This window comes from Scyliorhinus canicula, chromosome 8 (assembly GCF_902713615.1).
Source record: "Scyliorhinus canicula chromosome 8, sScyCan1.1, whole genome shotgun sequence".
NCBI classification, from domain to species: domain Eukaryota; kingdom Metazoa; phylum Chordata; class Chondrichthyes; order Carcharhiniformes; family Scyliorhinidae; genus Scyliorhinus; species Scyliorhinus canicula.
Genome location: NC_052153.1, coordinates 195,285,726 through 195,313,264, shown reverse-complemented (window position 1 = coordinate 195,313,264; position 27,539 = coordinate 195,285,726). Strand labels below are relative to the sequence as shown.

General features: G+C 50.0%; 1 protein-coding gene across 1 annotated transcript in view; it reads right to left on the bottom strand.

Moving 5' to 3' along the window:
* Positions 1-540: 540 nt before the first annotated feature.
* The window catches only part of LOC119969947 (succinyl-CoA:3-ketoacid coenzyme A transferase 1, mitochondrial-like), a 30,176-nt gene continuing 3,177 nt past the window's right edge, over positions 541-27,539 (bottom strand). Inside the window, exons 2-7 of the mRNA XM_038803914.1 lie at positions 23,539-23,653; positions 21,249-21,297; positions 19,438-19,510; positions 3,935-4,010; positions 1,811-1,900; positions 541-681 (exon numbers count right to left, since the gene is read on the bottom strand). Coding sequence (XP_038659842.1) covers positions 556-681; positions 1,811-1,900; positions 3,935-4,010; positions 19,438-19,510; positions 21,249-21,297; positions 23,539-23,653 — 529 coding nt within the window. The 3' untranslated portion in view covers positions 541-555. The remainder of the gene's footprint in view (positions 682-1,810; positions 1,901-3,934; positions 4,011-19,437; positions 19,511-21,248; positions 21,298-23,538; positions 23,654-27,539) is intronic.

Here is a 27,539-nt window from a genome sequence, read left to right as displayed (position 1 = left end):
GGATCTCCGGGTCTTCCAACACTCCAAAGGTCTCCACCTCCGGACTGGGGACCACCTTTCCCTTCAGAACCTCTGACATAACGTCAGCAAAACCCCTGCCAGAATCCCCCAAGCTTCGGACACGCCCAAAACATGTGGAAATGGTTCACGCCCCCCCCCCCCCCCCCCCCCCCCCCCCGCGCGCTGCCCACACCTATCCTCCACCCCTTCAAAAAAAAAAACCCGCTCATCCTGACCACAGTCACGTGTGCCCTGTGGGCCACCTTGAACTGAACCAGGCTGAGCCCTCGCACATGAAGAGGATCCATTCACTCTCGCTAGAGCTTCCTCCCACAACCCAGCCTCCACCTCCTTCCCCAACTCTTCCTCCCACTTCCGCTTCACTCCCCTGTTGGCGCTCCCTCCCAAACCATCAGCTCTTTATGGATTATGGTGCGACCTCCCTAGCAGCACTGTGGGTGTACCTACACAACATGGACTACAGCAGCTCAAGAAGGCAGCTCACCGCTACCTTCTCATGGGAAATAAACCCTGTCCTTGCCAGCAAAGCTTACATTATAACAGAGTGAGTTTATTGTTAATGTGTGAGGTAGGGACCTTTACCTTTTCGGTGATGATGCGATTCACACATTTTTTCCCAGTCAGGGGTAAATTACACTTCTCCAGGATCTTGTGCGCTCCCTGTGGTACAGACATAGTGTTTTATTTCAGTCCCTGTACAGTTAGCAGCTTACTGTTGGGTGTTACATTTCGCACTGAACTCCGATGGTCACGGCTTCGCTGTAATTCCCTGTCTCTGGAGGCTGTTACAAGGTGCGAGCGCTCGGGGGGCACGTTGTCACAGAGGAGGACAACTGGTGCTGAATACCGTTCAGGAAACCTCTGTGAAGAAGACACGGTTCTGGGGACAAGGCGGGAAAGTGGAGTTGAGGATTGTCACATCAGATCAGTCATGATCTCATTTAAACGATGGAGAAGACTCGATGGGCCGAATGGCCGACCTCTGCTCCTACCCTATGCTCTGTAATGACTCCTTGTCAAGGTTCCGCCACAGACGGCCTCTGATGGCCTCAGTTCAGTTTCCACAGAAGGGATGTGTGTGGCGAGATGACCAAAGTTTCAATCGCATCATTTGATCTTTCAATAAACGACGCTCTGTGCAGGGCGGCACGGTGGCGTAGTGGTTAGCATTGCTGCCTCACGCCGCCGATCACCCAGGTTCGATCCCTGCTCTGGGTCGCTGTCCGTGTGGAGTTTGCACATTCTCCCCGTGTTTGGGTGGGTTTCGCCCCCACAACCCAGAGATGTGCAGGGGAGGTGGATTGGCCGCGCTAAATTGCCCCTTAATTGGGAAAAAAAAGATGCTCTGTTCACGTCCCAGTTGCTGCAGAGAACTCCTCAGCCACAGTCACCAGGATAGGGGGAGCAAACATCAGTAACAGTGACGTTAAATGGGCTCACTAAAGTTCTTCAGGGAAGGAAAGTTGCTTTCTTTACAAAGTCTGTGCTGCACATGACTCCAGACCTACAGTATCCGAAGCCTCTCTTGGAGCTGACCCAGGAAGCACTGCGACTAAACACGAGGAACGCCCGCTCGACTTGACAGCGTCGCCCACAATCAGAACCTTCATTTCAGGCTATCCGGAGAATATCTACCCCATCAATCCGGCCGATGTCAATGTGACGTCGCTGCTGGTGTTATACAAGATCTTAGCAGCACCCAGGAAACGGCGCCCTCACCATCTCCCCCCCCCCCCCCCCCCCCCCCCCCCCACCGACCCCTCCCTGCCGTCCCCCAAGCAAACGTCACCTTAGCAGAGTGCTCCATGGTAACCACCACTTTTGTGTCAGCGCTGGCCACCAGGTCCATGGCACCCCCCATTCCCTTCACCATCTTCCCCTGCAACAGGAAACAGATCAAGTCAGCCACAGCACTGGGAAAAAAAATTAAACAAACTGCTAAAAATAAATTTATGATACAGAATGTTTTAAAAAAAAAACATGTGACCTTGAGAAGGCTTCCAGCTAATTGCATGCATGAGAGGGACAAGCCACAGGCTGCGAGACCGTCTGATACAGAAAGCAGCCTCTTACCGAATTGAAACAGTGCTTCCGGCCCCGCCTGCAAACATCATAAATCACTGGTTAATTACTGACACATTCGAGAAGAACAAGCGTCTCAAATCATCGCCCGAACCCAAATACGTCTAATAACAGCTATCTGAGCAGCACGGTGGCACAGTGGTTAGCACTGCTGCCTCACGGCACCGAGGAACCGGGTTCGATCCCGGCTCCGGGTCACTGTCCGTGTGGAGTTTGCACATTCTCCCCGTGCCTGTGTGGGTTTCACCCCCCACAACCCAAAGATGCGCAGGGTAGGTGGATTGGCCACGCTAAATTGCCCCTTAATTGGAAAAGAATAATTGGGTACTCTGTATTAAAAATATAAAAATTAAAACAGCTATCTTCCCATTGACTAGTATCTCCCTGTCCCCTAGCGGGCCAGTCCCCTCCCGAGCACGGCCGTGGTGCTCACTCCCCTCCCCGCCCCCCCACAAGCCACAAACGAGCAGTTGGCGCCCATGTTCACGACGGCAGAGACCAGGTGTGGTTGCCGCCGTCGTGAACCGGTCGGGAATGTCAGGCCACTCAACTGAGCGGGGGGGGGGGAAATCACGGGGGGGTGCCAAGGCGGCGTGCCGTGAGTCGCCCGGCCCTCCCGCGATTCTCCCACCCGGCGTGGGGAGCGGAGAATCGCGCCCATGAAACGTCCCATGGTGCTTCAGAAAACTGCTACAAAACGAAACATGACATTGAGCTCCGGGAAGATATTTCCGGGCAGGTTAGGTTAAGGGGCAGGCTCGAAGGATCATCTTAAAAGGCGCAAAGAAATGAGGCCGAGATTTTAAGCTGGTGAACCTGGACGATAAAGGATCTCGGCAGCTGGAGGTGGAGCAATTAAACCTCAAAGTCTCACTCAGACAGAATTAGAGGAACAGAGATATCGTGAGAGGAAGGCAGCACAGGTGGAGATTATACAGGGAGGGAGGGAGGGAGGGATGAGGCCATGGAGGCATTTGTTTAACCAGGGCCCCACATAGATCAACAACCACATTGGATAATGGGGCGGTGCGGCACTGTTGCCTCACAGCGCCAGAGTCCCAGGTTCGATTCCCAGCTTGGGTCACTCTGTGCGGAGTCTGCACGTTCTCCCCGTGTCTGCGTGGGTTTCCTCCGGGTGCTCCGGTTTCCTCCCACAAGTCCCGAAAGACGGGCTTGTTAGGTGGATTGGACATTCTGAATTCTCCCTCTGTGACCCGAACAGGCGTCGGAATGTGGCGACTAGGGGCTTTTCACAGTAACTTCATTGCAGTGTCAATGTATTGAATCCACGCTGCAGGCCCTGCTCTGCGTCACAAACCAGCCGTCCAGCCCACAAGCCAAACCGACACCCGTGTCTAGAAAGACCGAAGGAATGAGTGGGGGTGTCAGCAATAGATGAGGTGGGACTGGAAAATCCATCCCAGTTAAATAAAATGAGATAACACACCCCCATGTACCACATTGCCAGCTACACCTCCTGGTTTACCCAAGTCATGGATTAATGGCACCCCATCATAGGGGCTGGTTTAGCACAGTGGGCTAAATAGCTGCGTTGTAAAGCAGACTAAGGCCACAAGGGCAGGTTCAATTCCTGTACCGGTCTCCCTGAACAGGCGGCGGAATGTGGCGACTAGGGGCTTTTCACAGTAACTTCATTTGAAGCCTACTCGTGACAATAAGCGATTTTCATTTCATTTCATTTCATCATTGCTCTATCAGTATGACAACAATTACATCCGGGATACCACAAACTAGTTGACCGGGCAGCGGTATATCGGAGAATCTCGCAGTATGTTCAACAACAGCGAATACAACATCTAAAGGAATTTACCGGAATCATCCAATTGGCCAAATCCCCAAACTTCGAAACCTGCATCCCACCGAGCATCGTCATATCCATATGGCCCCTGCAGCAAAATATTCACAATCACTTCATTGACAAAAACATATTTCAAAATAGCCATTCACTACCAAGGAGAAGATGACAGATTATCGTTGTGCTGCATCACACACACTCCGGACAAAGACAGCACGGGGTTAGATACAGAGTAAAGCTCCATCTACACTGTCCCCATCAAACACTCCCAGGACAGGTACAGCACAGGGTTAGATACAGAGTAAAGCTCCATCTACACTGTCCCCATCAAACACTCCCAGGACAGGTACAGTACAGGGTTAGATACAGAGTAAAGCTCCCTCTACACTGTCCCCATCAAACACTCCCAGGACAGGTACAGCACGGAGTTAGATACAGAGTAAAGCTCTCTCTACACTGTCCCCATCAAACACTCCCAGGACAGGTACAGCACAGGGTTAGATACAGAGTAAAGCTCCCTCTACACTGTCCCCATCAAACACTCCCAGGACAGGTACAGTACAGGGTTAGATACAGAGTAAAGCTCCCTCTACACTGTCCCCATCAAACACTCCCAGGACAGGTACAGCACGGAGTTAGATACAGAGTAAAGCTCTCTCTACACTGTCCCCATCAAACACTCCCAGGACAGGTACAGCACGGGGTTAGATACAGAGTAAAGCTCCATCTACACTGTCCCCATCAAACACTCCCAGGACAGGTACAGCACAGGGTTAGATACAGAGTAAAGCTCCCTCTACACTGTCCCCATCAAACACTCCCAGGACAGGTACAGCATGGGGTTAGATACAGAGTAAAGCATCTTCTACACTGTCCCCATCAAACACTCCCAGGACAGGTACAGCACGGGGTTAGATACAGAGTAAAGCTCCCTCTACACTGTCCCCATCAAACACTCCCAGGACAGGTACAGCACGGAGTTAGATACAGAGTAAAGCTCTCTCTACACTGTCCCCATCAAACACTCCCAGGACAGGTACAGCACGGGGTTAGATACAGAGTAAAGCTCCCTCTCCTCTGTCCCCATCAAACACTCCCAGGACAGGTACAGCACGGGGTTAGATACAGAGTAAAGCTCCCTCTACACTGTCCCCATCAAACACTCCCAGGGCAGGTACAGCACGGGGTTAGATACAGAGTAATGTTCCCTCTACACTGTCTGCATCAAACACTCCCACGACAGGTACAGAACGGGGTTAGATACAGAGTAAAGCTCCGTCTACGTCCCCATCAAACACTCCCACGACAGGTACAGAACGGGGTTAGATACAGAGTAAAGCTCCGTCTACGTCCCCATCAAACACTCCCAGGACAGGTACAGAACGGGGTTAGATACAGAGTAAAGCTCCGTCTACGTCCCCATCAAACACTCCCAGGACAGGTACAGCATGGGGTTAGATACAGAGTAAAGCTCCCTCAACACTGTCCCCATCAAACACTCCCACGACAGGTACAACACGGGGTTAGATACAGAGTAAAGCTCCCTCTACACTGTCCCCATCAAACACTCCCAGGACGGGTACAGCACGGGGTTAGATACAGAGTAAAGCTCCCTCTACACTGTCCCCATCAAACACTCCCAGGACAGGTACAGCACGGGGTTAGATACAGAGTAAAGCTCCCTCTACACTGTCCCCATCAAACACTCCCAGGACAGGTACAGCACGGGGTTAGATACAGAGTAAAGCTCCCTCTACACTGTCCCCATCAAACACTCCCAGGACAGGTACAGCACGGGGTTAGATACAGAGTAAAGCTCCCTCTACACTGCCCCCATCAAACACTCCCAGGATAGCAAATGTAGTCCCTTTGTTCAAGAAGGGGAGTAGAGATAACCCCGGTAACTATAGGCCGGTGAGCCTAACGTCTGTGGTGGGTAAGGTCTTGGAGAGGATTATAAAAGATACGATTTATAATCATCTAGATAGGAATAATATGATTAGGGATAGCCAGCATGGTTTTGTGAAGGGTAGGTCATGCCTCACAAACCTTATCGAGTTCTTTGAGAAGGTGACTGAACAGGTAGACGAGGGTAGAGCAGTTGATGTGGTGTATATGGATTTCAGTAAAGCGTTTGATAAGGTTCCCCACGGTCGGCTATTGCAGAAAATACGGAGGCTGGGGATTGAGGGTGATTTAGAGATGTGGATCAGAAATTGGCTAGTTGAAAGAAGACAGAGAGTGGTAGTTGATGGGAAATGTTCAGAATGGAGTTTAGTTACGAGTGGCGTACCACAAGGATCTGTTCTGGGGCCGTTGCTGTTTGTCATTTTTATAAATGACCTAGAGGAGGGCGCAGAAGGATGGGTGAGTAAATTTGCAGACGACACTAAAGTCGGTGGAGTTGTAGACAGTGCGGAAGGATGTTGCAGGTTACAGAGGGACATAGATAATCTGCAGAGCTGGGCTGAGAGGTGGCAAATGGAGTTTAATGTGGAGAAGTGTGAGGTGATTCACTTTGGAAAGAATAACAGGAATGCGGAATATTTGGCTAATGGTAAAATTCTTGGTAGTGTGGATGAGCAGAGGGATCTCGGTGTCCATGTACATAGATCCCTGAAAGTTGCCACCCAGGTTGATAGGGTTGTGAAGAAGGCCTATGGTGTGTTGGCCTTTATTGGCAGAGGGATTGAGTTCCGGAGCCATGAGGTCATGTTGCAGTTGTACAAAACTCTAGTACGGCCGCATTTGGAGTATTGCGTACAGTTCTGGTCGCCTCATTATAGGAAGGACGTGGAAGCTTTGGAACGGGTGCAGAGGAGATTTACCAGGATGTTGCCTGGTATGAAGGGAAAATCTTATGAGGAAAGGCTGATGGACTTGAGGTTGTTTTCGTTAGAGAGAAGAAGGTTAAGAGGTGACTTAATAGAGGCATACAAAATGATCAGAGGGTTAGATAGGGTGGACAGCGAGGGCCTTCTCCCGCGGATGGAGGTGGCTAGCACGAGGGGACATAGCCTTAAATTGAGGGGTAATAGATATAGGACAGAGGTCAGAGGTGGGTTTTTTACGCAAAGAGTGGTGAGGCCGTGGAATGCCCTACCTGCAACAGTAGTGAACTCGCCAACATTGAGGGCATTTAAAAATTTATTGGATAAGCATATGGATGATAAGGGCATAGTGTAGGTAGATGGCCTTTAGTTTTTTTTTCCATGTCGGTGCAACATCGAGGGCCGAAGGGCCTGTAATGCGCTGTATCGTTCTATGTTCTACAGGTACAGCACGGGGTTAGACACAGAGTAAAGCTCCCTCTACACTGTCCCCATCAAACACTCCCAGGACAGGTACAGCACGGGGTTAGATACAGAGTAAAGCTCCCTCGACACTGTCCCCATCAAACATTCCCTGGACAGGTACAGCACGGGGTTAGATACAGAGTAAAGCTCCCTCTATGTCCCCATCAAACACTCCCAGAACAGGTACAGCACGGGGTTAGATACAGAGTAATGTTCCCTCTACACTGTCCCCATCAAACACTCCCACGACAGGTACAGCACGGGGTTAGATACAGAGTAAAGCTCCCTCTATGTCCCCATCAAACACTCCCAGGACAGGTACAGCACGGGATTAGATACAGAGTAAAGTTCCCTCTACACTGTCCCCATCCAACACTCCCAGGACAGGTACAGCATGGGGTTAGATACAGAGTAAAGCATCTTCTACACTGTCCCCATCAAACACTCCCAGGACAGGTACAGCACGGGGTTAGATACAGAGTAAAGCTCCCTCTACACTGTCCCCATCAAACACTCCCAGGACAGGTACAGCACGGAGTTAGATACAGAGTAAAGCTCTCTCTACACTGTCCCCATCAAACACTCCCAGGACAGGTACAGCACGGGGTTAGATACAGAGTAAAGCTCCCTCTCCTCTGTCCCCATCAAACACTCCCAGGACAGGTACAGCACGGGGTTAGATACAGAGTAAAGCTCCCTCTACACTGTCCCCATCAAACACTCCCAGGGCAGGTACAGCACGGGGTTAGATACAGAGTAATGTTCCCTCTACACTGTCTGCATCAAACACTCCCACGACAGGTACAGAACGGGGTTAGATACAGAGTAAAGCTCCGTCTACGTCCCCATCAAACACTCCCATGACAGGTACAGAACGGGGTTAGATACAGAGTAAAGCTCCGTCTACGTCCCCATCAAACACTCCCAGGACAGGTACAGAACGGGGTTAGATACAGAGTAAAGCTCCGTCTACGTCCCCATCAAACACTCCCAGGACAGGTACAGCATGGGGTTAGATACAGAGTAAAGCTCCCTCAACACTGTCCCCATCAAACACTCCCACGACAGGTACAACACGGGGTTAGATACAGAGTAAAGCTCCCTCTACACTGTCCCCATCAAACACTCCCAGGACGGGTACAGCACGGGGTTAGATACAGAGTAAAGCTCCCTCTACACTGTCCCCATCAAACACTCCCAGGACAGGTACAGCACGGGGTTAGATACAGAGTAAAGCTCCCTCTACACTGTCCCCATCAAACACTCCCAGGACAGGTACAGCACGGGGTTAGATACAGAGTAAAGCTCCCTCTACACTGCCCCATCAAACACTCCCAGGATAGCAAATGTAGTCCCTTTGTTCAAGAAGGGGAGTAGAGATAACCCCGGTAACTATAGGCCGGTGAGCCTAACGTCTGTGGTGGGTAAGGTCTTGGAGAGGATTATAAAAGATACGATTTATAATCATCTAGATAGGAATAATATGATTAGGGATAGCCAGCATGGTTTTGTGAAGGGTAGGTCATGCCTCACAAACCTTATCGAGTTCTTTGAGAAGGTGACTGAACAGGTAGACGAGGGTTAGAGCAGTTGATGTGGTGTATATGGATTTCAGTAAAGCGTTTGATAAGGTTCCCCACGGTCGGCTATTGCAGAAAATACGGAGGCTGGGGATTGAGGGTGATTTAGAGATGTGGATCAGAAATTGGCTAGTTGAAAGAAGACAGAGAGTGGTAGTTGATGGGAAATGTTCAGAATGGAGTTTAGTTACGAGTGGCGTACCACAAGGATCTGTTCTGGGGCCGTTGCTGTTTGTCATTTTATAAATGACCTAGAGGAGGGCGCAGAAGGATGGGTGAGTAAATTTGCAGACGACACTAAAGTCGGTGGAGTTGTAGACAGTGCGGAAGGATGTTGCAGGTTACAGAGGGACATAGATAATCTGCAGAGCTGGGCTGAGAGGTGGCAAATGGAGTTTAATGTGGAGAAGTGTGAGGTGATTCACTTTGGAAAGAATAACAGGAATGCGGAATATTTGGCTAATGGTAAAATTCTTGGTAGTGTGGATGAGCAGAGGGATCTCGGTGTCCATGTACATAGATCCCTGAAAGTTGCCACCCAGGTTGATAGGGTTGTGAAGAAGGCCTATGGTGTGTTGGCCTTTATTGGCAGAGGGATTGAGTTCCGGAGCCATGAGGTCATGTTGCAGTTGTACAAAACTCTAGTACGGCCGCATTTGGAGTATTGCGTACAGTTCTGGTCGCCTCATTATAGGAAGGACGTGGAAGCTTTGGAACGGGTGCAGAGGAGATTTACCAGGATGTTGCCTGGTATGAAGGGAAAATCTTATGAGGAAAGGCTGATGGACTTGAGGTTGTTTTCGTTAGAGAGAAGAAGGTTAAGAGGTGACTTAATAGAGGCATACAAAATGATCAGAGGGTTAGATAGGGTGGACAGCGAGGGCCTTCTCCCGCGGATGGAGGTGGCTAGCACGAGGGGACATAGCCTTAAATTGAGGGGTAATAGATATAGGACAGAGGTCAGAGGTGGGTTTTTTACGCAAAGAGTGGTGAGGCCGTGGAATGCCCTACCTGCAACAGTAGTGAACTCGCCAACATTGAGGGCATTTAAAAATTTATTGGATAAGCATATGGATGATAAGGGCATAGTGTAGGTAGATGGCCTTTAGTTTTTTTTTCCATGTCGGTGCAACATCGAGGGCCGAAGGGCCTGTAATGCGCTGTATCGTTCTATGTTCTACAGGTACAGCTCGGGGTTCGATACAGAGTAAAACTCCCTATAAACTCTCCCCATCAAACACTCCCAGGACACATAGAGCACGGGGGTATATACAGAGTAAAGCTCCCTCGACACTGTCCCCATCAAACATTCCCTGGGCAAGTACAGCACGGGGTTAGATACAGAGTAAAGCTCCCTCAACAGTGTCCCCATCAAACACTCCCAGGACAGGTACAGCACGGGGTTAGATACAGAGTAATGTTCCCTCTACACTGTCCCCATCAAACACTCCCACGACAGGTACAGCACGGGGTTAGATACAGAGTAAAGCTCCCTCTATGTCCCCATCAAACACTCCCAGGACAGGTACAGCACGGGATTAGATACAGAGTAAAGTTCCCTCTACACTGTCCCCATCCAACACTCCCAGGACAGGTACAGCATGGGGTTAGATACAGAGTAAAGCATCTTCTACACTGTCCCCATCAAACACTCCCAGGACAGGTACAGCACGGGGTTAGATACAGAGTAAAGCTCCCTCTACACTGTCCCCATCAAACACTCCCAGGACAGGTACAGCACGGAGTTAGATACAGAGTAAAGCTCTCTCTACACTGTCCCCATCAAACACTCCCAGGACAGGTACAGCACGGGGTTAGATACAGAGTAAAGCTCCCTCTCCTCTGTCCCCATCAAACACTCCCAGGACAGGTACAGCACGGGGTTAGATACAGAGTAAAGCTCCCTCTACACTGTCCCCATCAAACACTCCCAGGGCAGGTACAGCACGGGGTTAGATACAGAGTAATGTTCCCTCTACACTGTCTGCATCAAACACTCCCACGACAGGTACAGAACGGGGTTAGATACAGAGTAAAGCTCCGTCTACGTCCCCATCAAACACTCCCATGACAGGTACAGAACGGGGTTAGATACAGAGTAAAGCTCCGTCTACGTCCCCATCAAACACTCCCAGGACAGGTACAGAACGGGGTTAGATACAGAGTAAAGCTCCGTCTACGTCCCCATCAAACACTCCCAGGACAGGTACAGCATGGGGTTAGATACAGAGTAAAGCTCCCTCAACACTGTCCCCATCAAACACTCCCACGACAGGTACAACACGGGGTTAGATACAGAGTAAAGCTCCCTCTACACTGTCCCCATCAAACACTCCCAGGACGGGTACAGCACGGGGTTAGATACAGAGTAAAGCTCCCTCTACACTGTCCCCATCAAACACTCCCAGGACAGGTACAGCACGGGGTTAGATACAGAGTAAAGCTCCCTCTACACTGTCCCCATCAAACACTCCCAGGACAGGTACAGCACGGGGTTAGATACAGAGTAAAGCTCCCTCTACACTGCCCCCATCAAACACTCCCAGGACAGGTACAGCACGGGGTTAGATACAGAGTAAAGCTCCCTCTACACTGTCCCCATCAAACACTCCCAGGACAGGTACAGCACGGGGTTAGATACAGAGTAAAGCTCCCTCTACACTGCCCCCATCAAACACTCCCAGGATAGCAAATGTAGTCCCTTTGTTCAAGAAGGGGAGTAGAGATAACCCCGGTAACTATAGGCCGGTGAGCCTAACGTCTGTGGTGGGTAAGGTCTTGGAGAGGATTATAAAAGATACGATTTATAATCATCTAGATAGGAATAATATGATTAGGGATAGCCAGCATGGTTTTGTGAAGGGTAGGTCATGCCTCACAAACCTTATCGAGTTCTTTGAGAAGGTGACTGAACAGGTAGACGAGGGTAGAGCAGTTGATGTGGTGTATATGGATTTCAGTAAAGCGTTTGATAAGGTTCCCCACGGTCGGCTATTGCAGAAAATACGGAGGCTGGGGATTGAGGGTGATTTAGAGATGTGGATCAGAAATTGGCTAGTTGAAAGAAGACAGAGAGTGGTAGTTGATGGGAAATGTTCAGAATGGAGTTTAGTTACGAGTGGCGTACCACAAGGATCTGTTCTGGGGCCGTTGCTGTTTGTCATTTTTATAAATGACCTAGAGGAGGGCGCAGAAGGATGGGTGAGTAAATTTGCAGACGACACTAAAGTCGGTGGAGTTGTAGACAGTGCGGAAGGATGTTGCAGGTTACAGAGGGACATAGATAATCTGCAGAGCTGGGCTGAGAGGTGGCAAATGGAGTTTAATGTGGAGAAGTGTGAGGTGATTCACTTTGGAAAGAATAACAGGAATGCGGAATATTTGGCTAATGGTAAAATTCTTGGTAGTGTGGATGAGCAGAGGGATCTCGGTGTCCATGTACATAGATCCCTGAAAGTTGCCACCCAGGTTGATAGGGTTGTGAAGAAGGCCTATGGTGTGTTGGCCTTTATTGGCAGAGGGATTGAGTTCCGGAGCCATGAGGTCATGTTGCAGTTGTACAAAACTCTAGTACGGCCGCATTTGGAGTATTGCGTACAGTTCTGGTCGCCTCATTATAGGAAGGACGTGGAAGCTTTGGAACGGGTGCAGAGGAGATTTACCAGGATGTTGCCTGGTATGAAGGGAAAATCTTATGAGGAAAGGCTGATGGACTTGAGGTTGTTTTCGTTAGAGAGAAGAAGGTTAAGAGGTGACTTAATAGAGGCATACAAAATGATCAGAGGGTTAGATAGGGTGGACAGCGAGGGCCTTCTCCCGCGGATGGAGGTGGCTAGCACGAGGGGACATAGCCTTAAATTGAGGGGTAATAGATATAGGACAGAGGTCAGAGGTGGGTTTTTTACGCAAAGAGTGGTGAGGCCGTGGAATGCCCTACCTGCAACAGTAGTGAACTCGCCAACATTGAGGGCATTTAAAAATTTATTGGATAAGCATATGGATGATAAGGGCATAGTGTAGGTAGATGGCCTTTAGTTTTTTTTCCATGTCGGTGCAACATCGAGGGCCGAAGGGCCTGTAATGCGCTGTATCGTTCTATGTTCTACAGGTACAGCACGGGGTTAGACACAGAGTAAAGCTCCCTCTACACTGTCCCCATCAAACACTCCCAGGACAGGTACAGCACGGGGTTAGATACAGAGTAAAGCTCCCTCTACACTGTCCCCATCAAACATTCCCTGGACAGGTACAGCACGGGGTTAGATACAGAGTAAAGCTCCCTCTATGTCCCCATCAAACACTCCCAGAACAGGTACAGCACGGGGTTAGATACAGAGTAATGTTCCCTCTACACTGTCTGCATCAAACACTCCCACGACAGGTACAGCACGGGGTTAGATACAGAGTAAAGCTCCCTCTATGTCCCCATCAAACACTCCCAGGACAGGTACAGCACGGGATTAGATACAGAGTAAAGTTCCCTCTACACTGTCCCCATCCAACACTCCCAGGACAGGTACAGCACGGGGTTAGATACAGAGTAAAGCTCCCTCTACACTGTCCCCATCAAACACTCCCAGGACAGGTACAGCATGGGATTAGATACAGAGTAAAGCTCCCTCTACACTGTCCCCATCCAACACTCCCAGGACAGGTACAGCACGGGGTTAGATACAGAGTAAAGCTCCCTCTACACTGTCCCCATCAAACACTCCCAGGACAGGTACAGCACGGGATTAGATACAGAGTAAAGCTCCCTCTACACTGTCCCCATCAAACACTCCCAGGATAGGTACAGTACGGGGTTAGATACAGAGTAAAGCTCCCTCGGCACAGTCCCCATCAAACACTCCCAGGACAAGTACAGCTCGGGGTTAGATACAGAGTAAAGCTCCCTCCACAGTGTCCCCATCAAACACTCCCAGGACAGGTACAGCACGGGGTTAGGTACAGAGTAAAGCTCCCTCTACACTGTCCCCATCAAACACTCCCAGGACAGGTACAGCACGGGGTTAGATACAGAGTCAAGCTCCCTCTACACTGTCCACATCAAACACTCCCAGGACAGGTACAGCATGGGGTTAGATACAGAGTAAAGCTCCCTCTACACTGTCCCCATCAAACACTCCCAGGACAGGTACAGCACGGGGTTAGATACAGAGTAAAGCTCCCTCTACACTGTCCACATCAAACACTCCCAGAGCAGGTACAGCACGGGGTTAGATACAGAATAAAGCTCCCTCTACACTGTCCCCATCAAACACTCCCAGGACAGGTACAGCACGGGGTTAGATACAGAGTAACGCTCCCTCTACACTGTCCCCATCAAACACTCCCAGGACAGGTACAGCACCGAGTTAGATACAGAGTAAAGCTCCCTCTACACTGTCCCCATCAAACACTCCCAGGACAGGTACAGCACGGGGTTAGATACAGAGTAAAGCTCCCTCTACACTGTCCCCATCAAACACTCCCAGGACAGGTACAGCACGAGGTTAGATACAGAGTAAAGCTCCCTCTACACTGTCCCTTCAAACACTCCCAGGACAGGTACAGGTACAGCACGGGGTTAGATACAGAGTTAAGCTCCCTCTACACTGTCCCCATCAAACACTCCCAGGACAGGTACAGCACGGGGTTAGATACAGAATAAAGCTCCCTCTACACTGTCCCCATCAAACACTCCCAGGACAGGTACAGCACGGGGTTAGATACAGAGTAAAGCTCCCTCTACACTGTCCCCATCAAACACTCCCAGGACAGGTACAGCACGGGGTTAGATACAGAGTAAAGCTCCCTCTACACTGTCCCCATCAAACACTCCCAGGACAGGTACAGCACGGGGTTAGATACAGAGTAAAGCTCCCTCTACACTGTCCCCATAAAACACTGCCAGGACAGGTACAGCACGGGGTTAGATACAGAGTAAAGCTCCCTCTACACTGTCCCCATCAAACACTGCCAGGACAGGTACAGCACGGGGTTAGATACAGAGTAAAGCTCCCTCTACACTGTCCCCATCAAACATTCCCAGGACAGGTACAGCACGGGGTTAGATACAGAGTTAAGCTCCCTCTACACTGTCCCCATCAAACACTCCCAGGACAGGTACAGCACGGGGTTAGATACAGAATAAAGCTCCCTCTACACTGTCCCCATCAAACACTCCCAGGACAGGTACAGCACGGGGTTAGATACAGAGTAAAGCTCCCTCTACACTGTCCCCATCAAACACTCCCAGGACAGGTACAGCACGGGGTTAGATACAGAGTAAAGCTCCCTCTACACTGTCCCCATCAAACACTCCCAGGACAGGTACAGCACGGGGTTAGATACAGAGTAAAGCTCCCTCTACACTGTCCCCATAAAACACTGCCAGGACAGGTACAGCACGGGGTTAGATACAGAGTAAAGCTCCCTCTACACTGTCCCCATCAAACACTCCCAGGACAGGTACAGCATGGGGTTAGATACAGAGTAAAGCTCCCTCTACACTGTCCCCATCAAACACTCCCAGGAGAGGTACAACACGGGGTTAGATACAGAGTCAAGCTCCCTCTACACTGTCCCCATCAAACACTCCCAGGACAGGTACAGCACGGGGTTAGATACCGAGTAAAGCTCCCTCTACACTGTCCCCATCAAACACCCCCAGGATAGGTACAGCACAGGGTTAGATACAGAGTAAAACTCCCTCAAAGATTCCAACGACATGTATGATTATTTCCAGGTGAAAATGGGCCCTTGACCACCCCAGAAATCCCTGGTCAGTTTGGCGTTTCCGGGTTGGACTTCCAGTTGAGGTTTGTATATCATCCAGTGAAGCTTGTTGTCTGTGAAAGGCTGCGGAAGTGAACTTGTCCAGACCTCTCTGCATGTTTACACTTTGGAAGCTATGGCTCAGCTTTGGTGAGATTTCCCAGTTGGGTCTCAATGCCTTCAGCCCGCTCATTCCCAACACCTTAAACTCTCCTTCGCTCCACACAATGTGGCGTCCGACTCAGCCCCCTCGTCCCCAACACCTTAAACCCTCCTTCGTTCCGCACAATGGGGCTTCCGGCTCAGCCCCCTCGTCCCCAACACCTTAAACCCTCCTTCGTTCCGCACAATGGGGCTTCCGGCTCAGCCCCTGGACTCGAGCGTCAGAGTGGAATCCACTCCATAAACCCAGGGCTTAGACTTGACTCCCAGCATCTGAGCGAAGCTCGGAGAAACCAACAGACAGGTATCACAGACCACACACTGAACTGGACTCGTTGTGTAGGGACTCCGCACCGAGATGTAAAGAGAAACAAAAATTATTTTATTTTGCACGTTAACTATTATGTCCAGCTCCAGTAGTTCCAGTCTAGGTGTTCTATAGTCGCTGCTGGACTGCCTGTCTCTGTTTATACAAAAGGCACATGGACACTGTGCTGTACCTGTCCTGGGAGTGTTTGATGGGAACAGTGTAGAGGGAGCTTTACTCTGTATCTAACCCCGTGCTGTACCTGTCCTGGGAGTGTATGATGGGGAGAGTGTAGAGGGAGCTTTACTCTGTATCTAACCCCGTTCTGTACCTGTCCTGGGAGTGCTTGATGGGGGCAGTGTACATAAGAACATAAGAACATAAGAACTAGGAGCAGGAGTAGGCCATCTGGCCCCTCGAGCCTGCTCCGCCATTCAATGAGATCATGGCTGATCTTTTGTGGACTCAGCTCCACTTTCCGGCCCGAACACCATAACCCTTAATCCCTTTATTCTTCAAAAAACTATCTATCTTTACCTTAAAACCATGTAATGAAGGAGCCTCAACTGCTTCACTGGGCAAGGAATTCCATAGATTCACAACCCTTTGGGTGAAGAAGTTCCTCCTAAACTCAGTCCTAAATCTACTTCCCCTTATTTTGAGGCTATGGCCCCTAGTTCTGCTGTCACCCGCCAGTGGAAACAACCTGCCCGCATCTATCCTATCTATTCCCTTCATAATTTTAAATGTTTCTATAAGATCCCCCCTCATCCTTCTAAATTCCAACGAGTACAGTCCCAGTCTACTCAACCTCTCCTCATAATCCAACCCCTTCAGCTCTGGGATTAACCTAGTGAATCTCCTCTGCACACCCTCCAGCGCCAGTACGTCCTTTCTCAAGTAAGGAGACCAAAACTGAACACAATACTCCAGGTGTGGCCGCACTAACACCTTTTACAATTGCAACATAACCTCCCTAGTCTTAAACTCCATCCCTCTAGCAATGAAGGACAAAATTCCATTTGCCTTCTTAATCACCTGTTGCACTTGTAAACCAACCTTCTGTGACTCATGCACTAGCACACCCAAGTCTCTCTGAACAGCGGCATGCTTTAATATTTTATCGTTTAAATAATAATCCCGTTTGCTGTTATTCCTACCAAAATGGATAACCTCACATTTGTCAACATCGTATTCCATCTGCCAGACCCGAGCCCATTCACTTAACCTATCCAAATCCCTCTGCAGACTTCCAGTATCCTCTGCACTTTTCGCTTTACCACTCATCTTAGTGTCATCTGCAAACTTGGACACATTGCCCTTGGTCCCCAACTCCAAATCATCTATGTAAATTGTGAACAATTGTGGGCCCAACACGGATCCCTGAGGGACACCACTAGCTACTGATTGCCAACCAGAGAAACACCCATTTATCCCAACTCTTTGCTTTCGATTAATTAACCAATCCTCTATCCATGCTACTACTTTACCCTTAATGCCATGCATCTTTATCTTATGCAGCAAACTTTTGTGTGGCACCTTGTCAAAGGCTTTCTGGCAATCCGGATATACCACATACCAGTGTAGAGGGAGCTTTACTCTGTATCTAACTTCGTGCTGTACCTGTCCTGGCAGTGTTTGATGGGGACAGTGTAGAGGGTGATTTACTCTGTATCTAACCCCATGCTGTACCTGTCCTGGCAGTGTTTGATGGGGACAGTGTAGAGGGAGCTTTACTCTGTATCTAACCCCGTGCTGTACCTGTTCTGGGAGTGTTTGATGGGGACAGTGTAGAGGGAGCTTTACTCTGTATCTAACCCCGTGCTGTACCTGTGCTGGGAGTGTTGGATGGGGACAGTGTAGAGGGAGCTTTACTCTGTATCTAATGTTACGGGTCCACAGGGCCGTGGGTCATCCCTACCCCGTGAAACCAGTGTGGGTTATTACAACTAACCCTGTTAATATTGTGGCAATAAGAGCACATAAGAGGCGAGCAATCCCGCGGCGAGTAACTCACCTCCTGACCCCCCCAAAGCCTGTCCACCATCTACAAGGCACAAGTCAGGAGTGTGAGGGAATACTCTCCACTTTCCTGGATGAGTGCGGCTTCAACAACACTCAAGAAGCTCAACACCATCCAGGACAAAGCAGCCCCGCTTGATTGCTCCCCCTTCCACTGACATTCAAACCCTCCACCAGGGGCTGGTTTAGCACACTGGGCTAAATCGCTGGCTTTCAAAGCAGACCAAGGCAGGCCAGCAGCACGGTTCAATTCCCGTGCCAGCCTCCCCGAACAGGCGCCGGAATGTGGCGACTAGGGGCTTTTCACAGTAACTTCATTTGAAGCCTAGTCGTGACAATAAGCGATTTTCATTTTTCAGTGTCTATCGTGGATTATGTCGAGGGTAGAGAACGTCTCATGTTGATTTCAGTCCGAGGTGAATGTGGGGATTGTTTCCCCTCGGTTTAGTGCCAGTCTGCGCTCCAAAGCCATGCTGCAAATTTTCACTCAGCTGTGAGAGGCGGGGTTCGGGAACGAGAAAGGCCTGACTGAGGTTGCTATGGAGAAGACAGCTGAGGGCGGAGCTTTGCTAACGCTCGAGTGAAAGAGATGCTGGTCTGGAGGCTGCTGACTCCCAGTGAGTTGTGTTTAAGCAGATAACTCCGTTCTGGATGTGGATGATAAGGGGGAGCGCTGGGGAACTGAGAGAGGAGAGGTCTGGCAATGGAATAGACAGTCGGGGGAGTGTCTGTGTGTGTGTGTGTGCTGGGCTGGGCTGTGTGACCTTTCAGTTGGATCAGGAGGTAGATAGACAGAGAAAAAGGGAACTTCCGCCTGAGTACATTTAAAAGTCCGACAGAGTGTTGGCTACAGCAGCATTAGGCTGGGCCCAGACTGTGCGATTCAGTTTGAGATCGATGCTGTCATTGTCTAAAGCTGTTATCTTATTTTCAATCACTATTGGCCTGTGTTTGTTCAGTGCAGGTTTGTAAAGATTCATTTGGTGTTGAATCTTGGGAGTGCTGCTACTTATTTCTGTCGCCTTGCTTCTTGTATTTTACTCTTTGAGCGATTCTGGTCGATCGAGCCTAACACGTGTCCACACAATACCCCACCAGCTTTGGGCAGTGTTCACATAACTGGGATGATAACAGGTCCGAGGAAGGTGGCGAGGGCCCTCCTCAAGGGCAGTTAGGGATGGGCACTAAATCGCTTATTGTCACGAGTAGGCTTCAATGAAGTTACTGTGAAAAGCCCCTAGTCGCCACATTCCGGCGCCTGTTTGGGGAGGCTGTTACGGGAATCGAACCGTGCTGCTGGCCTGCCCTGGTCTGCTTTCAAAGCCAGCGATTTAGCCCTGTGCTAAACAGCCCCTATGACCACATGCCATGGCAAGCTGAGACAGCACCTACCCGCGGATCATGGCGAATGACTCGTCGCTGGAGAAGAAGGAAGCACCGGGGAGAACCGTGACCGTCTCCTTCCCTAATGGAGGCAAAACAGAAAGAGTCAACATCAGCTCAGCTCCAGGCCATCAGGAAAGGTGAAGAGAATCACACAGTGCTCAAGAAGCCCTTCGGCCCATCGAATCTGCACCGACACATGAAAAACACCTGACCTGCCTACCTCATCCCATTTACCAGCACCACGGCTAACGAGGGAAGTCAAGGACAGCATAAAAGCAAAAGCAGACAAAGTGGCGAGGATTAGCGAGAAGCCAGAGGATTGGGAATCATTTGAAAGTGAGCATAGGACAACTAAAAAAGCAAGAGGGGGAGAGAAAATAAAATATGAGTGCAAGCAAGCTCGTAATATAAAAGAAGATAGGAAGAATTTCTTTTACTATATAAAAGGCAAAAAATAGACATTGGAACATTGGAAAATGTGGCTAGAGAAGTAATAATAGGAAACAAAGAAATGACAGAGGAACTGAATAGTTACATCAGTCTTCAATGTGGAAGACACCAGTGGGATGCCAGAGTTCCAGGAGAACCAGGGGGCAGAGGTGAGTCCAGTGACCATCACTAAGGAGAAGGTTCTGGGGAAACTGAAAGGTCTGAAGGTGGATAAGTCACCTGGACCGGATGGACTATACCCCAGGGTCCTAAAAGAGATAGCTGAGGAAATTGTGGAGGCATTAGTGATTATCTTTCAAGAATCACTGGAGGCAGGAAGGGTCCCAGCCACTGGAAAGTGGCTAATGTAACACCCCTGTTTAAGAAGGGAGGGAGGCAGAAGACGGGAAATTATAGGCCGGTTAGCCTGACTTCGGTCATTGGTAAGATTTTAGAGTCTGTTATTAAAGATGAGATCGCAGAGTACTTGGAAGTGCATGGTAAAACAGGACTGAGTCAGCACGGCTTCGTCAAAGGGAGGTCGTGTCTGACAAATCTGTTAGAGTTCTTTGAGGGGGCAACAAGCAAGTTAGACAAAGGAGAACCAGTGGACGTGATTTATTTAGATATCCAGATTTAGATTGACAAGGTGCCACATAGGAGACTATTAAATAAGTTAAGAGCCCATGCTGTTCAGGGTAAGATCCTGGCATGGATAGAGGATTGATTGACTGGCAGAAGGCAGAGAGTGGGGATAAAGGGGCCTACTTCAGGATGGCAGCCGGTGACTAGTGGTGTGCCTCAGGGGTCTGTGCTGGGACCACAACATTTCACAATATACATTAATGATCTGGAGGAAGGAACTGAAGGCACTGTTGCTAAATTTGCAGATGATACAAAGATCTGTAGAGGGACAGGTAGTATTGAGGAAGCAAGGGGGCTGCAGAAGGATTTGGGCAGGCCAGGAGAGTGGGCAATGAAGTGGCAAATGGAATACAATGTGGAAACGTGTGAGGTTATGCACTTTGGAAGGAGGAATGGAGGCAGAGACTATTTTCTAAATGAGGAAATGCTTCGGAAAGCAGAAGCACAAAGGATCAGGGGTTATGGGGAGAAGGCAAGAGATTGGGGATGAGAAAATATCAGCCCTGATTGAATGGCGGAGCAACTCGATGGGCCGAGTGACCTAATTCTGCTCCTATGTCTTATAGGCCACCTAGCCTGCGGAGCTAAAGGACCCCACCATAGGGTTCCACAGTTACTCTGAGGCGAATGTGGTTCAATTATGGATCAGCTCCGTTGACAGGGATATGATGGAGCTCATTACAGCCAACATCCCCTTCCTCCCCCCCCCCCCTCCAATCATCTCACTATTCCATGGCTCTTACCAGCATTAATCAGGTCCGCATCTTCCTCTCCCTCGAGTGGATATGGACCCTGTAACCATGGTGACAGTTAGCCAAGGGATACAAATATTGAAATTACAGGCCCCACATTCATTCTCTACCAGTCGGCAGGCCCTTTACCCATCGTACTAAAGCCCCGATACAGACTCAGCCTGTCCTGCACAGCGACTGATATCTACCCGAATTCCCTGTACTGAACCATGTCCTCTTTCATTCCCATCATTTCACACATCTGGGTCACTAACGTCCCTAAGGGAAGGAAATCTGCATCTCTTACCCGGGGGGAGCAGGGGGGAGGGGGGAGAGGGAGCAGGGGGGGAGAGGGGGAGGGGGAGCAGGGGGAGGGGGGGAGCGGGGGGAGGGGGAGGGGGGAGAGGGTGCGGGGGAAGGGGAGAGGGAGCGTGGGGTGGGAGCGGGGGATGGGGAGGGGGAGCGGGGGATGGGGAGGGGGAGCGGGGGATGGGGAGGGTGAGCGGGGGCGAGGGGAGGGGGAGCGTGGGGAGGAGGAGCGGGGGGAGGGGGAGCGGGGGGAGGGGGAGAGGGAGCGGGGGAGGGGGAGAGGGAGCGGGGAGAGGGAGCGGGGAGAGGGAGCGGGGAGGGGGAGCGGGGGGGAGAGGGAGCGAGGGGAGGAGGAGCGGGGGGAGGGGGGAGCGAGGGGAGGGGGAGTGGGAGCGGGGGAGGGGGAGCGGGGGGGGGAGGGGGAGCGGGGGGGAGGGGGAGCAGGGGGGAGGGGGAGAGGGAGGGGGAGCGGGGGGGAGGGGGGGAGGGGAGAGGGGGAGAGGGAGCGGGGGGGGAGGGAGCGGGGGGGAGAGGGAGCGAGGGGGAGAAGGAGCGAGGGGAGAGGGAGCGAGGGGAGGGGGAGCGGGGGGAGAGGGAGTGGGGGGAGGGGGAGTGGGGGGAGTGGGGTGGAGGAGGAGCGGGGGGAGGGGGAGTGGGGGGAGGAGGAGCGGGGGGAGCGGGAGAGTGGGGGGAGGGGGAGAGTGGGGGGAGGGGGAGGAGGGGGAGAGTGGGGGGAGGGGGAGGTCACAGGTTCGATCCCGGCTCTGGGTCACTGTCCATATGGAGTTTGCACATTCCCCCCTGTGTTTGCACGGGTTTCACCCCCCCCAACCCAAAAGAAATGAATGAAAATCGCTTATTGTCACGAGTAGGCTTCAATGAAGTTACTGTGAAAAGCCCCTAGTCGCCACATTCCGGCGCCTGTCCGGGGAGGCTGGTACGGGAAGATGTGCAGGGTAGGTAGATTGAATACGCTAAATTGCCCCTTAATTGGGAAAAATGAAGTGGGTACTGTAAATTTATTTAAAAGTAAAGTGTTGAAAAAGCTGAACAAGTCCGGCAGCATTTCATAGAATTTACAGTGCAGAAGGAGGCCATTCGGCCCATCGAGTCAGCACCGGCTCTTGGAAATGAGCACCCTGCCCAAGCCCACACCTCCACCCTGCCCCCGTGACCCAGTAACCCCACCCAACACTAAGGGCAATTTTGGATACTAAGGGCAATTTATCATGGCCAATCCACCTAACCTGCACATCTTTGGGCTGTGGGAGGAAACCGGAGCACCCGGAGGAAACCCACGCAGACACGGGGAGGACATGCAGACTCCGCACAGACAGTGACCCAAGCTGGGAATCGAACCTGGGACCCTGGAGCTGTGAAGCTATTGTGCTAACCACCATGTGCTACCGTGCTGCCCTAAATGGGGAGAGAAACTGACTGGAGAGTCATGGTGAACTGGGAACATCGTTCCACTCTCCTCCTAGCTAAGGATTTACGGACTTTCTGATCTTGTTTCAGATTTCCAGCACCTGCTGTATTTTTGCTTTACTTGATTATTTGATGGGAGGGGGTGTCACATTTATTGCCCATGCCTACTTACTCTGACACTGAGTTGTTGTGACCCTGTCTAGCCGACTTGTGACTTCACACAGCAGTGTCGTTAACCCTTACCTACCCTGTCCGGGGAGGCTGGTACGGGAATCGAACCGTGCTGCTGGCCTGCCTTGGTCTGCTTTAAAAGCCAGCCATTTAGCCCAGTGTGCTAAACCAGCCCCTTACCCTGTGAAATGGGCAGGAAGCCACTCGGTCATCACTGCCACGTTGAGGAGCTGGGAAATAGCGACCATGCCAGCAATCTCCACATCCCATAATATTACCTGACTCACACGATTCGGCACACCAGCTTTGATTTACATCCTCAGCCCAGTTAGTATTTGAAACAGAAAGCTCACACGGTGACCCCCATTCCCCCCTCTGTCCCTGCTGTTCTTACCAATCCCAGAACGCCATTCTCACTCTGTAAGTGTACGGTAATGTCAGGTCGGATGAAGTTGCTCGCCAACATTGGCATTCCAATGCCCAGGTTTGCTGGAATATTGCAGTTAACTCTAATACACAAAAATATCAGAACACACACAGTAATCAACGCTAAACTGGTACCGTACAGTTCATGTCGGAGTGAGTGAGTGTCGTTACCAATGTGTGTGTGAGTGAGTGTCGTTACCAATGTGTGTGTGAGTGAGTGTCGTTACCAATGTGTGTGTGTGTGAGTGTCGTTACCAATGTGTGTGTGAGTGAGTGTCGTTACCAATGTGTGTGTGTGTGAGTGTCGTTACCAATGTGTGTGAGTGTGTGAGTGTCGTTACCAATGTGTGTGTGTGTGTGCGTGTGTCGTTACCAATGTGTGTGTGAGTGAGTGTCGTTACCAATGTGTGTGTGTGTGTGTGTCGTTACCAATGTGTGTGTGTGTGTCGTTACCAATGTGTGTGTGTGAGTGAGTGTCGTTACCAATGTGTGTGAGTGAGTGTCGTTACCAATGTGTGTGTGTGTGTGTGTCGTTACCAATGTGTGTGTGAGTGTCGTTACCAATGTGTGTGTGTGTGAGTGTCGTTACCAATGTGTGTGTGAGTGTGTGTCATTACCAATGTGTGAGTGAGTATCGTTACCAATGTGTGTGTGAGTGAGTGTCGTTACCAATGTGTGTGTGTGAGTGAGTGTCGTTACCAATGTGTGTGTGAGTGTGTGTCATTACCAATGTGTGAGTGAGTATCGTTACCAATGTGTGTGTGAGTGTGTGTCATTACCAATGTGTGAGTGAGTATCGTTACCAATGTGTGTGTGAGTGAGTGTCGTTACCAATGTGTGTGTGTGAGTGAGTGTCGTTACCAATGTGTGTGTGTGTGAGTGTCGTTACCAATGTGTGTGTGAGTGTGTGTCATTACCAATGTGTGAGTGAGTATCGTTACCAATGTGTGTGTGAGTGAGTGTCGTTACCAATGTGTGTGTGTGAGTGAGTGTCGTTACCAATGTGTGTGTGTGTGAGTGTCGTTACCAATGTGTGTGTGAGTGTGTGTCATTACCAATGTGTGAGTGAGTATCGTTACCAATGTGTGAGTGAGTGTGAGTGTCGTTACCAATGTGTGTGTGTGAGTGAGTGTCGTTACCAATGTGTGTGTGTGTGAGTGTCGTTACCAATGTGTGAGTGAGTGTGAGTGTCGTTACCAATGTGTGTGTGTGTGTGTACGTGTCGTTACCAATGTGTGTGTGAGTGAGTGTCGTTACCAATGTGTGTGTGTGTGAGTGTCGTTACCAATGTGTGTGTGTGTGTCGTTACCAATGTGTGTGTGTGAGTGAGTGTCGTTACCAATGTGTGTGTGTGAGTGAGTGTCGTTACCAATGTGTGTGTGAGTGAGTGTCGTTACCAATGTGTGTGTGTGAGTGAGTGTCGTTACCAATGTGTGTGTGTGTGTGAGTGTCGTTACCAATGTGTGTGTGTGTGTGAGTGTCGTTACCAATGTGTGAGTGAGTGTGAGTGTCGTTACCAATGTGTGAGTGAGTGTGAGTGTCATTACCAATGTGTGTGTGTGTCGTTACCAATGTGTGAGTGAGTGAGTGTCGTTACCAATGTGTGTGTGAGTGAGTGTCGTTACCAATGTATGTGTGTGTGTGTGTGTGTGTCGTTACCAATGTGTGTGTGAGTGAGTGTCGTTACCAATGTGTGTGTGAGTGAGTGTCGTTACCAATGTGTGTGTGAGTGAGTGTCGTTACCAATGTGTGTGTGAGTGTCGTTACCAATGTGTGAGTGAGTGTCATTACCAATGTGTGTGTGTGAGTATCGTTACCAATGTGTGTGTGTGTGTGTGTCGTTACCAATGTGTGTGTGAGTGTCGTTACCAATGTGTGAGTGAGTGTCATTACCAATGTGTGTGTGTGAGTGAGTATCGTTACCAATGTGTGTGTGTGTGTGTGTCGTTACCAATGTGTGTGTGTGAGTGTCGTTACCAATGTGTGTGTGTGTGTGAGTGTCGTTACCAATGTGTGAGTGAGTGTGAGTGTCGTTACCAATGTGTGTGTGTGTGTGTACGTGTCGTTACCAATGTGTGTGTGAGTGAGTGTCGTTACCAATGTGTGTGTGTGTGTCGTTACCAATGTGTGTGTGAGTGTCGTTACCAATGTGTGTGTGTGAGTGAGTGTCGTTACCAATGTGTGTGTGTGTGTGAGTGTCGTTACCAATGTGTGAGTGAGTGTGAGCGTCGTTACCAATGTGTGTGTGTGTGTGTACGTGTCGTTACCAATGTGTGTGTGAGTGAGTGTTGTTACCAATGTGTGTGTGTGTGAGTGTCGTTACCAATGTGTGTGTGTGTGTGAGTGTCGTTACCAATGTGTGAGTGAGTATCGTTACCAATGTGTGTGTGTGTGTGAGTGTCGTTACCAATGTGTGTGTGTGAGTGAGTGTCGTTACCAATGTGTGTGTGTGTGTGAGTGTCGTTACCAATGTGTGTGTGTCTGAGTGTCGTTACCAATGTGTGTGTGTGTGTGAGTGTCGTTACCAATGTGTGTGTGTGTGTGAGTGTCGTTACCAATGTGTGAGTGAGTGTGAGTGTCGTTACCAATGTGTGAGTGAGTGTGAGTGTCATTACCAATGTGTGTGTGTGTCGTTACCAATGTGTGAGTGAGTGAGTGTCGTTACCAATGTGTGTGTGAGTGTGAGTGTCGTTACCAATGTGTGTGTGAGTGAGTGTCGTTACCAATGTGTGTGTGTGAGTGTCGTTACCAATGTGTGTGTGAGTGAGTGTCGTTACCAATGTGTGTGTGTGTGTGAGTGTCGTTACCAATGTGTGTGTGAGTGAGTGTCGTTACCAATGTGTGTGTGAGTGAGTGTCGTTACCAATGTGTGTGTGAGTGTCGTTACCAATGTGTGTGTGTGTGTGAGTGTCGTTACCAATGTGTGAGTGAGTGTCGTTACCAATGTGTGTGTGAGTGTGTGTCGTTACCAATGTGTGTGTGAGTGTGTGTCGTTACCAATGTGTGTGTGAGTGAGTGTCGTTACCAATGTGTGTGTGTGTGTGTGTCGTTACCAATGTGTGTGTGAGTGAGTGTGTTACCAATGTGTGTGAGTGAGTGTCGTTACCAATGTGTGAGTGAGTGAGTGTCGTTACCAATGTGTGTGAGTGAGTGTCGTTACCAATGTGTGTGTGTGTCGTTACCAATGTGTGTGTGTGTGAGTGTCGTTACCAATGTGTGTGTGAGTGAGTGTCGTTACCAATGTGTGTGTGTGTGTGAGTGTCGTTACCAATGTGTGTGTGTGAGTGAGTGTCGTTACCAATGTGTGTGTGAGTGAGTGTCGTTACCAATGTGTGTGTGTGTGTGAGTGTCGTTACCAATGTGTGTGTGTGTGTGTGTGTGAGTGTCGTTACCAATGTGTGTGAGTGAGTGTCGTTACCAATGTGTGTGTGTGTGTGAGTGTCGTTACCAATGTGTGTGTGTGAGTGTCGTTACCAATGTGTGTGTGTGTGAGTGTCGTTACCAATGTGTGTGTGTGTGTGAGTGTCGTTACCAATGTGTGTGTGTGAGTGTCGTTACCAATGTGTGTGTGTGTGTGAGTGTCGTTACCAATGTGTGTGTGAGTGTGAGTGTCGTTACCAATGTGTGTGAGTGAGTGTCGTTACCAATGTGTGAGTGAGTGTCGTTACCAATGTGTGTGTGAGTGTGAGTGTCGTTACCAATGTGTGTGTGTGTGAGTGTCGTTACCAATGTGTGTGTGAGTGTGAGTGTCGTTACCAATGTGTGTGTGTGTGAGTGTCGTTACCAATGTGTGTGTGTGTGAGTGTCGTTACCAATGTGTGTGTGAGTGAGTGTCGTTACCAATGTGTGTGTGTGTGAGTATCGTTACCAATGTGTGTGTGAGTGAGTGTCGTTACCAATGTGTGAGTGAGTGAGTGTCGTTACCAATGTGTGTGTGTGAGTGAGTGTCGTTACCAATGTGTGTGTGTG